The following is a 15590-nucleotide window of genomic DNA, read 5'->3' on the forward strand; positions in this document are numbered from 1 at the left end:
TGAAGGAGGTAGGAGGAGGAAAAAGAGTCCGCCAAGAAGGGCTGGCAGAGTGGAGGAGAAGCAGGATATAGTGAAGTCCTGCATTCTTTTTTTTTGTGTGTGTATGTTGGACACGGTCTTACTCTGTTGCCCAGGCTGCAGTAAAATGGCAGGAATGTGGCTCACTAGAGCCTCTGGCTTCAGGGCTCAAGTAATTCTCCCACCTCAGCGTCCCAAGTAGCAGGGACCACAGGTGCATGCAACCATGCTTGGCTAATATATTTTTCTAAATTTTTGTAGAGACAGGGTCTCACTCTGTTGTCCAGGCTAGCCCTGAACTCCTGGACTCACTCGATCTTCCTGCCTCGGCCTCCCAAAGTGCTGGGTTTACAGGTGTGAGCCACCATGCCAAGCTGAAGCTCTGCATTCTAAGTACAGTGCTATTTACCCACCTGTCTTGGGGTTGATCTTAAATTTCCCTTGTTCGTTCCCAGACCGGATGAGATAAGTGATCTCAGCATTTGTGCCAATATCTTTGCTGGTAGCAAAAACAGCAAGAACCTGGGTGCCAGGGGAGGTGTCCTCAGGCACCGTCACCAGGTAGTCCCTCCTCTCAAACACTGGGGGGTTGTCGTTAATGTCCAGGACGGTGATGGTGACAGTAGTGAGAGAGGACAGGGACTGTCCAGGACTCTGGTCAGTGGCCCGCACGCTGATGTTGTATGAAGACTGCTGCTCGCGGTCCAGTGGCTGCTCCAGGATGATGATGCCGGATGAGCTGTCAATGGAGAAGACCCCACCAGCTGAGTCTGCCAGGGAGTACACGACCTTCCTGTTGATGCCTGTGGGAGAGACACAGGAACATGAGTGGGCAAGAGCAAGGCCAGATGATCTGCGCTAGAATGTTACAGCTTTGCAGACTTTTGAAGGCCCACAACAAGAAAAATAGTTATTACAGAAACAGACAGCTGTGGCTCTACAAAAATGTAAATTTCAGTTCGTGGGAAAAAATGAAATTAAAAGGCAAAGAAACTGGGAAAATATTGGCAACAAATATCAGAAATAGTTGGATATTCTCAATATACAACTTGCCCCCCACAGATCTTTAAGAAAAACTCTCAGAGGCTAATAGATGCAGCGGTAAAGATGTGGCACAGAAAGAGAAATAGAAACCAACCCAAACCGATGAATTAATTAATTACTTCAACACAGATTTATTTAGAATCTACCAGGCACTTTCTAGGGGGCTTGCGAGTCTAGCAATGGGCAAGTCCAACATTTCTTGAGGAGATTTTACATTACAGTGGGGCTGTAGTGGTGGTGAGGGGAAGCCACTGGTGAGCTGTGAGATGGGAGTCATGAGACGTGATGTAGATTTTAACAGGATCCCTTTGGCTTCTGCTCCTGAACAGATGGAAGGGCAGCCAGAGAGGAAGGTGGGAGACCAGTCGGCAGCCTCCTACAGCAACAGAAGCATGCAATCTTGGTGGCCTGAACAAGGCAGATGGTGTCGGAAGTGGTGAGTAGGGGTCAGGTTCCACATCTATTCTAAGCAACCAGCTGGTGAGAAATGAAGGGTTCCTGGATGTGTTCTGAACTTGGAGGTGGCGAGAGTGTTTTCTGATTGTGGAGCTGGCAGGATATAGGATGTGAGAGAAACAGAGGCTTCTAGAATGACCCTTAGGTTTTGGCCTGAGCAACTGGAAAGAGGAGGCTGTCATTAGCTGAGGTGGGGAGGGCTGCAGAAAGACTAGGTTTTAAATGAAAGACCAGAAGCCCTATTCTGGACAGATTAAGTGTGAGATGTGCATTTGATATTCAAGTGCAGATGTCAAGCAGAAAGTCAGATAGAAGAGGCTGCAGTTCAGAGGAGAGGGCCAAGATGGAGCTATAAATTTGAGTGTCATTGGTGTACAGATGTCACGCAAAGCCATGAGAAATGAATGAGGTCACAAGGGATTATAGAGGGAAGAAAGAAATCCAAGGGCCAGTGAGCCTGGAGCACTCCATCAAGGAAGGGAGAGGATCTAGTCCAAGGGTGCTCTCCTGCTCTACGATTTCAAGAAATGTACTTAGTTACCAAAATACCATTTTATATTACTATGTACTAAAGCTAAAACATATAAACTAGGAAATGTCTATTAACTACCAATTAATTATTGAATAACAGTTGGATTGACTTCTAGTTCTGAATATTGATTTAACTGGTTTCATTAGAGGATCTCAGCACTTGGAAATGGTTTAGAAACCTCAAGTTCACTTTAGTTGTTAGGATTTATAAGAAGTAAATTGTAACAGCCTTGTCAGCTGAAAAAGCACCATTCTGAATCTAAATACTGTTAATGAAGACAGACATTAGTCAGAGGTCTTTAGTTATGACAACCATCTGAAAATGTCTTTTGAGAATCATGGAACCTTAGAATATAAGCTCTTAGAGGGGAGGGCCTAGCCATCTTTTTTCTTATTGTAACACCTCATTTGGCAATAATAAGAGCTAAACGTTTTACTTTCCTAGTGTACAATTTCTCTTAAGCCCAAGTTCCCAGCAAACCAATAAAATCATATATTTGGAGGGATGACATAAATTGCATTATGTGGCTTTAACCAAAAGGTCAACACTGAGAGCTTGTTCTTGGTTCCGTTCCAGAGAGTCCATTTTTTCCGAAGTTTCATCATTTATTTCTTTTTCAAAACAACCGCCCTGTGATGTATACACATCAACCTGTGATTTTATTGATGCTGGGATTAAAAATAAGAAGGCTTTCCTCTTCTCTTGCTGCCTCCTTGAAATAAGGCTTCAGAGCAGTCATTTAGGGGTGCTTTCTGGCTATTGTTGGAGTGACTGCAAGATTGAATTCTTCAACATGAATCCCTAGGGGAATACACAGAGGGGTTGCAGAGGTGATCGAGCTTGCACCTGGAAAACAATGGCCCTGTCTGGGTGTCAGAATAGGTTGTGTGCCCCGGAAGCTGCCTTGACTGATTCAGTGGTCTCAGGATGCCTCTCAAAGTCACAAAAATGCATTTATGGAAACACATCAGCAATTGACATAAATACACCACACAGGTTTTCAAATCACACACATTCCCTACAGAATTAACTTCCACCTCCAGCATATGGTACGCTGCTCTTGCCAACAAGAAGAGCAGGCAGGAAATTCATGCAGGGACTTTCATTAGTGCATGTGTTGGGAACTACAAATTCCATTTCACTAATGCATTAACCAAGGACTTGTCTGGTGCAACCAGCATTTTTAGGTAGGCATGAGGAACAACATGCAAAGTCCTGTTTTCCCTAGGCTCTTTGCCCAATCTCCTTAGGGATTTCAGGAGATCTATGCTTGGAAATTTTTCCTCTTCAGGCCTGAAGATCAGTTTTGGAAGAAGGTGATTTCTGACACACTGTTCTGAAGGCCATGCTGCTGTGAACAGATGAGTGAGGAGAGGTAGGGGCGGATTTGCACGCTGCTGCTCTTTGCAGCAGCAAGGCCAAAAGGGAAGGTGCTTTTAATGGCTGCCTGTGTTTCCTTCACTGAGACACATAGCTGAAATCTAATTCCATCACTTCTGTTCTTGGCCTGCAGCTTTCTCTTCAGCCCTGTTTAGAGGCACTCAGCTGGGCTCTGATCCCCTAGGCAGGAGATTCTTGTTCTCCAAGCTTCCTGGTCAGCTGACTAGCCCTGTTGTTGGAGTGCTGCGTTTACAGGACTGACATTAATCAGCCACACAAAGACCATGGCTCCCCTCCGGGCAGATTCTGTTAATTTAAACTCCATGACAGGGTTTTTCTGCTTTACCATAGCAGAAAACCATCCCTTTCCCCTGCAAGTTGCTGACCCACACTCCCCCCACCTCCTCATACATTTTGCTTCTGACAATATCTTGGGCATTCACACCAGGAGGAACTGGAAGATTTATTGTTCCTCTCTCCTTTCTGTTACCAATCAGACTGATAAGGAACGAAGAGCAGAGAGGGGTGGGGGAGACCCAGACCAAAAAACCTGCTAAATGGCATCACTTAGAATTTGCTGCCTCTCAAGAAAAGAGCAGGATATATTTTTGGAGCATATTAAACTTCCAATTTAGACAAAATTGCAATGGATTTCAATAAGTTTTAGAAATAAAGTCAGAAGCATAACCGCCAATTTGGAAACAGTATTTTTGGGGTAGCATTTGGGTCTTTGCCATGTGGGCAAATGGGGTGCCATCTTTATAATGAATGCAGGTCATGTTGCTAGAGTGGACACTTTTTATCCAAAGGGGTTTGATAAATGCCATCCTTCAAATTGCTATCCCTTTCTACATACACAGCAGAAATGATGAACCCAAGCAGAAGACTTGCTTGCTAATTGGTCTAATGCTCCTACTGCATGTCATGATGTGTTACATTAAGGTATAACATTAATCCATCATTTTGCCTCTGTGTTTTTAACTATGTAATTCTCTTCTCCAATTTGAGCCTAATTTAATGGGGATGGAGATACTTAGCTTCTTTAAATGCCGAAATGCCAGGCTACCAAGAGAAGTGCGACCCTCATTGCAAGTGAGGTTTCTGCATGTTATCTGTGGCAAATGGAGCAGATAGGCCTTCAGAGAATTGAAATTAAGGAAAAAGAGAATGATTAAAATCGCTATTTGCTCAAAGAAAGTAATAGGTAGTGGCACTTTGTGGAGTGGGATAGGAGGAAGAAAACAGCACATAAAAATTCCTAGTAGCTGTGAAATTCAGGAATGGGTTGTGAAAGACAGTTATATTCTGCCTCTCAGAGGGTTTATAAATGGAGTCCAGGTTCCTCTCAATTGGGCCAAATGGAAAGTTGAACTTTTTGGACATGGGACTGTACATAAAAGTCAGTTTAAAATGCATTAAAATGAAGGCAATGTGGTCTAGTACTGGAAGTCAGGGGACTTTACCTCTCGGTCATAGCCTGACCAAACTACACAAGTGTCCTTGGGCAAGTCACTTCGTTTCCCTGGGTCTGCATTTCTAGAGTGGCAGAACCCAGGTCAGTTGAGGTCTAAGATTATTTTCCAGCACTATGCCTCCTTTCCTAGTTACATAAAGGGAGTCGGTTTCATTTCTATTTCCAGTGAATGCTCCCTGCAACTGCTCATTAAGTTGCTGGACCTGGGCCTAAGTGGGCCAGCATCAACAAAGGAAAAATCCACATTCAGCTGGATCATGACAAGCTATTAGAATCTTCAGGATGGAAGGAAAACTTAACACAGCAGATTCATACCATTCAGTTAAATGCTCAGAATTCACACCTACAGCTTACAGTTATACAAGTCCTTACACTTCAGTGAGAAATAACCCCCAGTGATAGGATCATCCCTAGGGATCTAACCTACCAAGTGCCAGAATAACTTAGCTTTAAATCTGAGATTGCTAAAGGTGTTAAAATCAGCACTGAAACCAGACGGCAAGAGTCACCAACACAGCATATACACTGAGCTATTTTTGACCTGGTCTTTAAAAAGTATTTTCTCTCCTCCTCCTAAGATCAGGATCACTAAACTTAAGGAACCAGAAAGAGCTATGTTCTGCCTGGTTTGGCGTCTTTTGCTGGCAGCTGCCCTGACTTCTCTGCAGGGTCTTGTCTCTGACATTCACTCCTATGTCTTTTGTTGCCTGCATGGGATCTAGCCTGCAGGTGACACACAAAAAATGTGGGTTGCATAGGAGTGGTGAGAGAAGGCATCCTGTCTTATGCCACTTTTTAAGGGGAATGCTTCCAGTTTTTGCCCCTTCAGCATGATATTGGCTGTGGGTTTGTCATAAATAGCTCTTATTATTTTGAGATACGTTCCATTAATACCAAATTTATTGAGAGTTTTTAGCATGAAGGGCTGTTGAATTGTCAAAGGCCTTTTCTGCATCTGTTGAGATAATCATGTGGTTTTTGTCTTTGGTTCTATTTATATGCTAGATTACGTTTATTGATTTGACATAGTGTTGGAAGTTCTGGCCACAGCAATCAGGTAAGAGAAAGAAATAAAGGGTATTCGATTAGGAAAAGAAGAAGTCAAATTGTCCCTGTTTGCAGATGACATGATTGTCTATTTAGAAAACCCCATCGTCTTAGCCCAAAATCTCTTCAAGCTGATAAGCAACTTCAGCAAAGTCTCAGGATACAAAATCAATGTACAAAAATCACAAGCATTCTTATACACCAGTAACAGACAAACAGAGAGCCAAATCATGAGTGAACTCCCATTCACAATTGCTTCAAAGAGAATAAAATACCTAGGAATCCAACTTACAAGGGATGTGAAGGACCTCTTCAAAGAGAACTACAAACCACTGCTCAGTGAAATAAAAGAGGACGCAAACAAATGGAAGAACATTCCATGCTTATGGATAGGAAGAATCAATACCATGAAAATTGCCATACCGCCCAAGGTAATTTATAGATTCAATGCCATCCCCATCAAGTTACCAATGACCTTCTTCACAAAATTGGGAAAAACTACTTTAAAGTTCACATCGAACCAAAAAAGAGCCTGCATTGCCAAGACAACCCTAAGTCAAAAGAACAAAGCTGGAGGCATCACGCTACCTGACTTCAAACTATACTACAAGGCTACAGTAACCAAAACAGCATGGTACTGGTACCAAAACAGAGAGATAGACCAATGGAATAGAACAGAGCCCTCAGAAATAATAGCAGACATCTACAACCATCTTATCTTTGACAAACCTGACAAAAACAAGAAATGGGGAAAGGATTCCCTATTTAATAAATGGTGCTGGGAAAACTGGCTAGCCATAAGTAGAAAACTGAAACTGGATCCCCTCCTTACTCCTTATATAAAAAATTAATTCAAGATGGATTAGAGACTTAAATGTTAGACCTAAAACCGTAAAAACCATAGAAGAAAACCTAGGCATAGGCAATACCATTCAGGACATAGGCATGGGCAAGGACTTCACATCTAAAACACCAAAAGCGACGGCAGCAAAAGCCAAAATTGACAAATGGGATCTAATTAAACTAAAGAACTTCTGCACAGCAAAAGAAACTACCATCAGAGTGAACATACAGCCTACAGAATGTGAGAAAATTTTTGCAATCTACTCATCTGACAAAGGGCTACTATCCAGAATCTACGAAGAACTCAACAAATTTACAAGAAAAAAAACAAGCAACCCCATCAAAAAGTGGGCAAAGAATATGAACAGACACTTCTCAAAAGAAGACATTTATGCAGCCAACAGACATATGAAGAAATGCTCATCATCACTAGCCATCAGAGAAATGCAAATAAAAACCACAATGAGATACCATCTCACACTAGTTAGAATGGCAATCATTAAAAAATCAGGAAACAACAGGTGCTGGAGAGGATGTGGAGAAATAGGAACACTTTTACACTGTTGGTGGGACTGTAAACTAGTTCAACCATGGTGGAAGACAGTGTGGCGATTCCTCAAGGATCTAGAACTAGAAATACCATTTGACCCAGCCATCCCTTTACTGGGTATATACCCAAAGGATTATAAATCATGCTGCTATAAAGACACATGCACACCTATGTTTATTGCAGCACTATTCCCAATAGCAAAGACTTGGAACCAACCCAAATGCCCATCAATGACAGACTGGATTAAGAAAATGTGGCACATATATACCATGGAATACTATGCAGCCATCAAAAAGGATGAGTTTGTGTCCTTTGTAGGGACATGGATGCAGCTGGAAACCATCATTCTCAGCAAACTATCGCAAGAACAGAAAACCAAACACCATATGTTCTCACTCATAGGTGGGAATTGAACAATGAGATCACTTGGATACAGGAAGGAGAACATCACACACTGGCGCTTGTTGTGGGTTGGCGGGAGTGGGGAGGGATAGCATTAGGAGATATACCTAATGTAAATGACGAGTTAATGGGTACAGCACACCAACATGGCACTTGTATACATATGTAACAAATATGCACGTTGTGCACATGTACCCTAGAACATAAAGTATGATAAAAAAAATGTGGGTTGCACTAAGTTGCAGTAAACTGGTTTTTATAAAGGGATTTAAACTTAAAAGAGTAGGTACCTTGGGAAGAAATAATTTAAAGCAATTTCAACAATCATACTTTAGTAACACTTTTAATGTGGGTTCTAATCTCTAATTTTTATATCAACTTTATTGAGGTGTCATAATTTACATATCATAACATTAGTACATTTTAAGTCTCTCTACCTCATACATTCTCACAAATGTCTACCTTCATGAATCTACTGCCCTCATCAAGATCTAGAATATTTCAATCCCTATTTAGGTTCCTTCTTGTCCTATTGCAGTTAGTTTCTCAATCCCATGCCACAGGCTATCTAATAAGTTGGTTTTGAGCCAACACTTTCTCCTGGCTTTATTACTATCTATTCATCAGTGCTTGAAATGCCACAAGTATGTTTAGATTTCAGTCTTTATGACCCAGGCTTGGTGATTAACTCATGCCCTTATTTAAACTGGAAGGATTATCCTTTGAAGAAAAATGATCAACAAAGCTTGGGTTCTTGAGTACGTCATCGCATTCCTTTGCCATGGCCTTATTCTTAAAATACAGCGTTGTTTCTTTTGAGAAGTGGAAGGTTTCTGTCTGTCTTGCAGCAGACACTGGCTATGACACTTCCATTTAATAAGGACTTGCCAAGTGCCACCTGTCTGCTTGACTACTCTAGGCATTGAGTTGAGAGTAAGTGGAGTCCCAAAGACAACATCCCTAACTCTGCAAGCTTAGCAACTTGGGAAGAATTACTTGAACTAGACATAGTAGTTTAGAGGTTTACTTTTCTGCATGTCAACCCCCTAACTTCCTGTCTCACATAAATTGGAATGCTGGGTTGTTTTGATTCTGCCTCTGAGATATCTCTTGAATGTCTTGTGGCCAGGTGAGGCTCTCATTCTCTCTTGCCTAGACTGCTGTAAGAGACTCCTAATTGCAAACTGTAGCAGAGTTGATACCCTGTCGTCTAAAGTTAACCAGGGCTAAGTTTCCAAAATTCTGGATCCAGGCTTGCCCCAGCTTCTCAGACAGCCACTGTCTTCCAACTTCCTATAAACAGAAGCAAAAACTTTTGAGAATGGCATTCTAGTCCTTTGCAATCTGGTCCCAACCCTGCTTTCCAGTGTCATCTCCAGCTCCACTTCCATTCTGTACTGTCTACCCCAGTGCTGCCTGAAGGTCCCCCACATATCTCCTTCCCTGGTCTGCATTTGTGCTTTGCCCTCTTCGAATGTTCTCTTATCTCTTTCTCTTGTCAAAATCCTACATATCCTTTGCAGGGTCTCCTCTGGAACAGCTTCCTTAATTTCCTCAGTCATTTCCTCCTCTGTGTTCCCTTAATGTTATTTTTGCCTCTATTTTTTGCATTATCATTAGTTATATGTATATCCCCTCTCCCAGTAGATTAGTGTACCTTTTAGGTAAAGGAACTGTGTCTTATTATCTTTGAATCCCAAAACTGAGCACAGAGCCTGGCACATAGACAGCAATGAATGTTGAACTGCAGAAGAAACAACTAGGGGACCAAAGCAAGTATACATTCCTGCTAACATAACATACGTAGGTGATGCACACAGTACACATATATGTCCATTGCAAATGCATGTGCTGAAAGAATGAAATAACCTTGAAAAAGGGCAATGTGGAGAAAACTGCTTTCTTTTATTAAGAAATGTTTAGTTTTTTAATATTTAAAAATGTATATAAAACATTCATATACATATACAAAGCTTTTGCTAAATAATTGCATTTGTGAGAAAAAAATGGTACCTACCCAATTTTCCAACAATGAGGACTGGTTGAATCCATCATCCCACGGTCATATGGTGTATATAGAATACAATGTACAATGTCACATAAAGATGTAAAAGAATACATAAGGGCAGAGAAATACATTTGCAGGTCATCAAAAAAGCAAGTTACAAAATCATATCTAATTTATGAGCCTAGTTTTGTGGGGGAAAAAAAAAAGGCAGAAGGGATTTCTATCAAAATGGTAATCATGGTTAAAAATGATTTGTTCTCTTTTTTGTTTACCCTTCTAGGTTAACAGCATGTTTGTAAACACACAGCATGTTTGTAATAAATAAAAGAACTATTATAAAAATTATGTACATGAGAAATAGTTCTTCAATATCAATTTTGGAGAGCAATCAAGTACTCAAGTTGTTCCGCAGGCCAGTTTAATTCTCAACATACATACCACTTGAAATTGCAGAAAAGATACATATTCTATAGGCTACTTTTTCTGGATATTTCTATGCTTCATTATAGTTTGCCTTCAGAATGACACTGGCTTTAATTGGAAAATCATTTTGTCAAGGTCTCATTATAAAGTTATTTCAAGAAATGTGATTTAAAAATGATTTTCTTTTCTTTTTTCTTTTTCTTTTTTTGAGACAGAGTCTCACTCTGTTGCCCAGGCTGGAGTGCAGTGGCGTGATCTCAGCTCACCGCAACCTCTGCCTCCTGAGTTCAAGCGTTTCTCCTGCCTCAGCCTCCGGAGCAGCTGGGATTACAGGCACACGCCACCATGCCCGGCTAATTTTTGTATTTTTAGTAGAGATGGGGTTTCACTATGTTGGCCAGGCTGGTCTCAAACTCCTGACCTCAGGTGATCCACCCACCTCGGCCTCCCAGTGTTGGGATTACAGGTGTAAGCCACCACGCCCAGCCTTAAAAATGATTTTCATAGTTAAATTAAGCAAAGAAAATGGCTAGCCTAAAATTCTTCTCTCATCCTCTGTGGAAGGCAAATAAAACCCCATTACAATGAAACAGCTTAAACTAACGGCTCCTTTTTCCTCTGTTTGAAATATGCCTGTGGATAATATGAAATAAAACAGAAAGTTGCCATGAGGAGGCCCATGGAATTAGTAATTAGTTTTTCAGTTGGCAATTAATTTTAAATAGACTCCCTAATTACTTCTGTTTTAAGTGCCTTTTAAAAGTTCTTCACTGGGCGATGACTAAAGCTGGCACATTCCCATGGGCAGAATACCAACTCCTGGGGTCAGTAGCCCCTTGGTTTTTTGAAAAGTCAAGAAACACAGAAGGTAACATCAGTCACAGAGTCCAGGAAACCCTGATGACTGCACCAAAAATCTACCGAGGACTTGCCAATTGGACTGGCTGTAGCTCTGCTGGATAGGAGTAACAACATGATTGTGGGCTCCTGTGCAAAATAAAAATACAGGGACTCTTGTTTAAACAGTATTAAGACACTCAACACAAGCCAGAGGATAGCATTAAATGAAATACAGGGCCCTTCCAAGCAAGGAGCTCTGTTTGACTGCACATCTATAAAACTTCCCATTGCCGGATAAGATTATAGTTATACCTTCTGTGATACCTAAAAAGTTGCAGCTCATCTGGGTATAAACTTTTTCAAGTACCTATGGCTTGGCATGAAACTATGCCTAGGATGATTAAGTGTAAGCAAACGAATTCATCAACTAAATACTCAAAACTCCATGTTTATTGGTACACGGAATGTCTGTGGTGGATAGCTACCCAACAATCATGCAACGGGTTTTCTATATGGGCCACTAAGTGTGACCACTGGATCCATTCATTCATCCATCTAATAAATACTTAACTCCTGCTGCATGGCAGGTACTGGGGATACAAAGACAGATGGCTCCCACCACTTATGTCCTCTCAAATGGCTCTCATTTCTCAGGAGACAAGCATGTATAGAGTTGATTGTTGGAGAGGAGTGGTCAAAGGAAGTTTCTCAGAGAAGAAAACAAATGAATTGAGTCCTGAGGGAAAGACAGGAGTTGTCAGTAGCAAAATAAGGTGGAAGAGTGACAGGAAGAAAGGGCATTACAAATTGTGGGAACATGTGTGAAGTTAACAATGCTGAAATTGCAAGGTATGCTCAGAGAAGGATAAAGGGTTCAGCATTATTAAATGCCTAAGTTTAGAACAGTAGAGGCTGAAACTGTCTATTTTCAGAGCCAATTGCAAGTTACCAGAGGTGTTCTAACCAATTATAGTTAGTGTAAACTAGAAACTGGGCCTACGTTAATGGATAAATTAGCAGAAAGAAAAAAGAAAGATTGGAAGGAGCAAGGTGGAGAGGATGCGTGGGTGGGAAGTGTTTTGTAATATGTGAGAAGTTATTAAAAGAGCTTACGAGCAGATGATGGACAACATAATCGTGCCTGTCAAGGAGGCTTCACAAGGTGAAGCGGTAGGATGTATCCTGCAGCAAAGCTGATAAGCACATTTCACCGAGCCTCAACATGTCCTGGCGAGGCAGGGAGTCAAAGCTTGGGGTCCTTGGATTTTCTGCAGAAAATGCCCGGGGGTGGATGGAGATTTTCCTAGCTATATTAGTACTCCCTTAAATCCATCCTCTGCATTGCTGAGTCTTGGATCAGGACTGATCCAAATTAGCAGCTTAGAGGCTTTTTTTTTTTTTTTTTTTTTTATTTTTTTTTAAATAACCAACCTGTGGCATCTACAAATGAGGCAGTGCATGAGTGAGGAAGCTTCTGGAAAGAACCACTGTGATCAACTGTTAGGGGTCAGAATTCCCTGCTAATGGGTGACTGTGCTAAAACACTTGCTTAAGGCACCTCCTTTTTGGAAGGAATTAGCTGTTTCCTTTGACAGCTAGTGTTTTGACCCCTGTTTGGAAGAAACTGGATGTTTAAAAGGGTAGTGATAACAAGAACTTACATATGTCAAAGGCAAAAACTTCTAAATAGGGAAAGGCATAACAGTCAACTACAGAGAAAATAAATGTCCAGCTCCCTCCTAGACTTTCTGAATCAGATTCTGGAGATGGAACCCTTGTCTATTTGTTTGTTTAGGCTGTTTATTTTCTCCAAAGGATTCTGACACAGAAATGCTAGAGTGTCATGGCCCTGCATCTGGTTGGTTGCAGGCACTGTAGAAGGTGTCCTAACACTGGTAGGAAGTAAAAAATTCAGGGAGGGGTTTATGGAGTCCAGAGCCCTTCGCTCAGATCACTATCCATTTAACAGATGTCTTGGGAGGGGCCACGTAACCTTTTTGAACCTCGATTTCTCCATCTATAGGTGGGAGCATCCAGATCTGTAGGTCCCCTGGTAAGATCACATGCATGTTTTTTGAGCTCTCTAGAGAAAGCCTTAAAATAGAAGATGATATTTTTGATATCTACAACAGACAAAAGGCTTCAACCACAATGTCCTCCAGAAAATGACTAATGTTTCTCAGTCTTTAGGGAGGATTATTTAATTTTTACTGACATTTTAATAGTCCCTTAGCCACCTTCGAAGATTTAACACTTCGGAGAATAACAGCTTTGGGGAAGGGGGTAAAATACATTAAATCAGTGACCTATGCAGCTTAGGCATAACAATTTCTAAGGCAGTAGAAAAAACAAAGAATAGATCCTACTTAAGAAAAAACAGGCTAAAATCAGAATGGAATCAATCTCTTTCAAAACATTTTCCTGTAGAAATTGTTGGAGTATAGAAAAAAGCATTAGGCTGAGGTGATGATAAGCTCCTTTTTGATCCAGCTTTGCCACTAATTAAGTCATCCTGGGAAAGTCTCTTTGTCTCTGGACCTCAAGATTTGACTGGATTTTGTCTCGTGGTCTTTTCAGTGGTAACATCCTAAGATCGAACAGGATGGCATTTCCGTAAGAAGTGGACCTAGTGCCCCACGGAGGGCCCATGAATCCATGAGAACAGCAACAAGGAGCAGCCAATAGCTTTCCACCATCACTCATCCCTGCCTATGTCAAATAGCTGTGCTCCCAACACAGATGCACTGCTCCTTCCCAAGGTGGGCCCCGTTCTAATTGCCACTGATCTGCACAAGAGCCCCTGTTCCTTGGAGAGTGGAACCTATGAAAAGATAATGTCTATGATCAGGGAATCTTAAGGATGTGTAGATAGACTTGAAGATGGCCATGAACTTGCATTAGTATACTAGTTCTCTCTTGCTCCATGCCAAACTGCCCCAGAACTTAATAGCATAACACAACAAATGTTTATTATTTCATGGTTTCTATGGATCAGGAATCCAGGCATTAGTTAGTTCGTTATCTGTGGCTCAGCATTTCTCTTGAGGTTGCAGTCAAGCTGTCAGGCAGGGCTGCAGTCTCATCTGGAAGCTCAAATGGAGGTTGGAGGGTGGGTCCATTTTCAAGAGCAGTTGTTGATAGACCTTGACCCCTCACCACATGAGCCTCTCTCAGGGCTGCCTCACATTACCACAGCTGTCTTCCCCTGGGGCAAGTGATCCCACAGAGAGTAGGAAAGAGTGTTGTAGACTGAATTATGATCCCCTAAAATTCATATGCCGAGGCCCTAATTTCCACTGAGACTGCTTTGGAAATAGGGCTTTTAGGAGGTAATTAATGTTAAATGAGGTTGTTAAGGGTGAGGTCCTAATGTGACAGGATTAGTGACCTGTAAGAAGAAAAGAAAGACAGCTCTCTCTACACCCAGGTGCCCCTAGGAAAGGCCACGTGAACACACTGGGAGAGTTTGTCTACAAACCAAGGAGAGGGCCCTGGACAAAACCTGACCAATGCTGGCACCCTGAATGTAAATTCCCAGACTTCAGAACTATGAGAAAGTAATGTCTGTTGTTGAAGTCACCCAGTCTAAGGTACTTCGTTATGGCAGTCTGACCAGACTAATACAAAAAGCATTGCCAAGATGGATGCCACAGTCTTCTCATAACTTCATCTCTGAAGTGATATGATCACTTCTGTCATACCCTGTTCATTAGATGTGAGTCAGTAAGTCCAGCCCCCTCTCAAGGGAAGGGGTGTGAATATCAGGAGGTGGGGAATCACTGGGGTTATCTTAGAGGCTGCTACCATAAGGGAGGAATATGGCATCTCTATTTTCATTAACCTCTAACTGGCTTTAGTGTCACATTCCATAATAAATGTAGGCAACAAGTCACTGTGGTATGAACAGCACCTGTGGTTTTGTAACCAATATAAATCAGATATTTTCTTTTTTTTTTTTTTGAGACGGAGTCTCGCTCTGTCGCCCAGGCTGGAGTGCAGTGGCGCGATCTCGGCTCACTGCAAGCTCCGCCTCCCGGGCTTACGCCATTCTCCTGCCTCAGCCTCCCGAGTAGCTGGGACCACAGGCGCCCGCCACCTCGCCCGGCTAGTTTTTTGTATTTTTTAGTAGAGACGGGGTTTCACCGTGTTCGCCAGGATGGTCTCGATCTCCTGACCTCGTGATCCGCCCGTCTCGGCCTCCCAAAGTGCTGGGATTACAGGCTTGAGCCACCGCGCCCGGCCGATATTTTCTTATTATTTTATGGTTGTTTTACCTGCCTCTGCTTACCACTACTTTGAAACATGGGAGTTATTAGACCTACTGCACTAGATTTTGTTATTTAATATATCAAAAGAAATTCATTTTACTATATAACAACTGAAAAAATGCTTGGACAAATCTATTTTATTTGTAACTTTTTGTATTTTATTTTTTGAGATGTAAAATATTATTCTGAGAGGTGATTCACAGGTGTCACCAAACTGTTAAGGCATTTGTGACACAGAAATATTAAGAATCCCTAAGCAAGTGATATTCAAAGTGTGGTTCTGGGAACAGCAGCGTCAACATCAC

The 15590-nt window shown here is 41.8% G+C and overlaps 1 protein-coding gene across 5 annotated transcripts in view; it reads right to left on the reverse strand.

Annotated features, from left to right (window-relative positions):
- Window positions 1-15590, reverse strand: part of FAT3 (FAT atypical cadherin 3) — a 703955-nt gene that overhangs the window by 64025 nt on the left and 624340 nt on the right. For all 5 annotated transcript variants that reach the window (XM_021926426.2, XM_021926429.2, XM_021926427.2 and 2 more), the window contains one exon: window positions 432-821. In XM_021926426.2, the coding sequence (XP_021782118.2) occupies window positions 432-821 (390 nt within the window). The remainder of the gene's footprint in view (window positions 1-431; window positions 822-15590) is intronic.

Source organism: Papio anubis, chromosome 12, assembly GCF_008728515.1.
Source record: "Papio anubis isolate 15944 chromosome 12, Panubis1.0, whole genome shotgun sequence".
NCBI classification, from domain to species: Eukaryota; Metazoa; Chordata; class Mammalia; order Primates; family Cercopithecidae; genus Papio; species Papio anubis.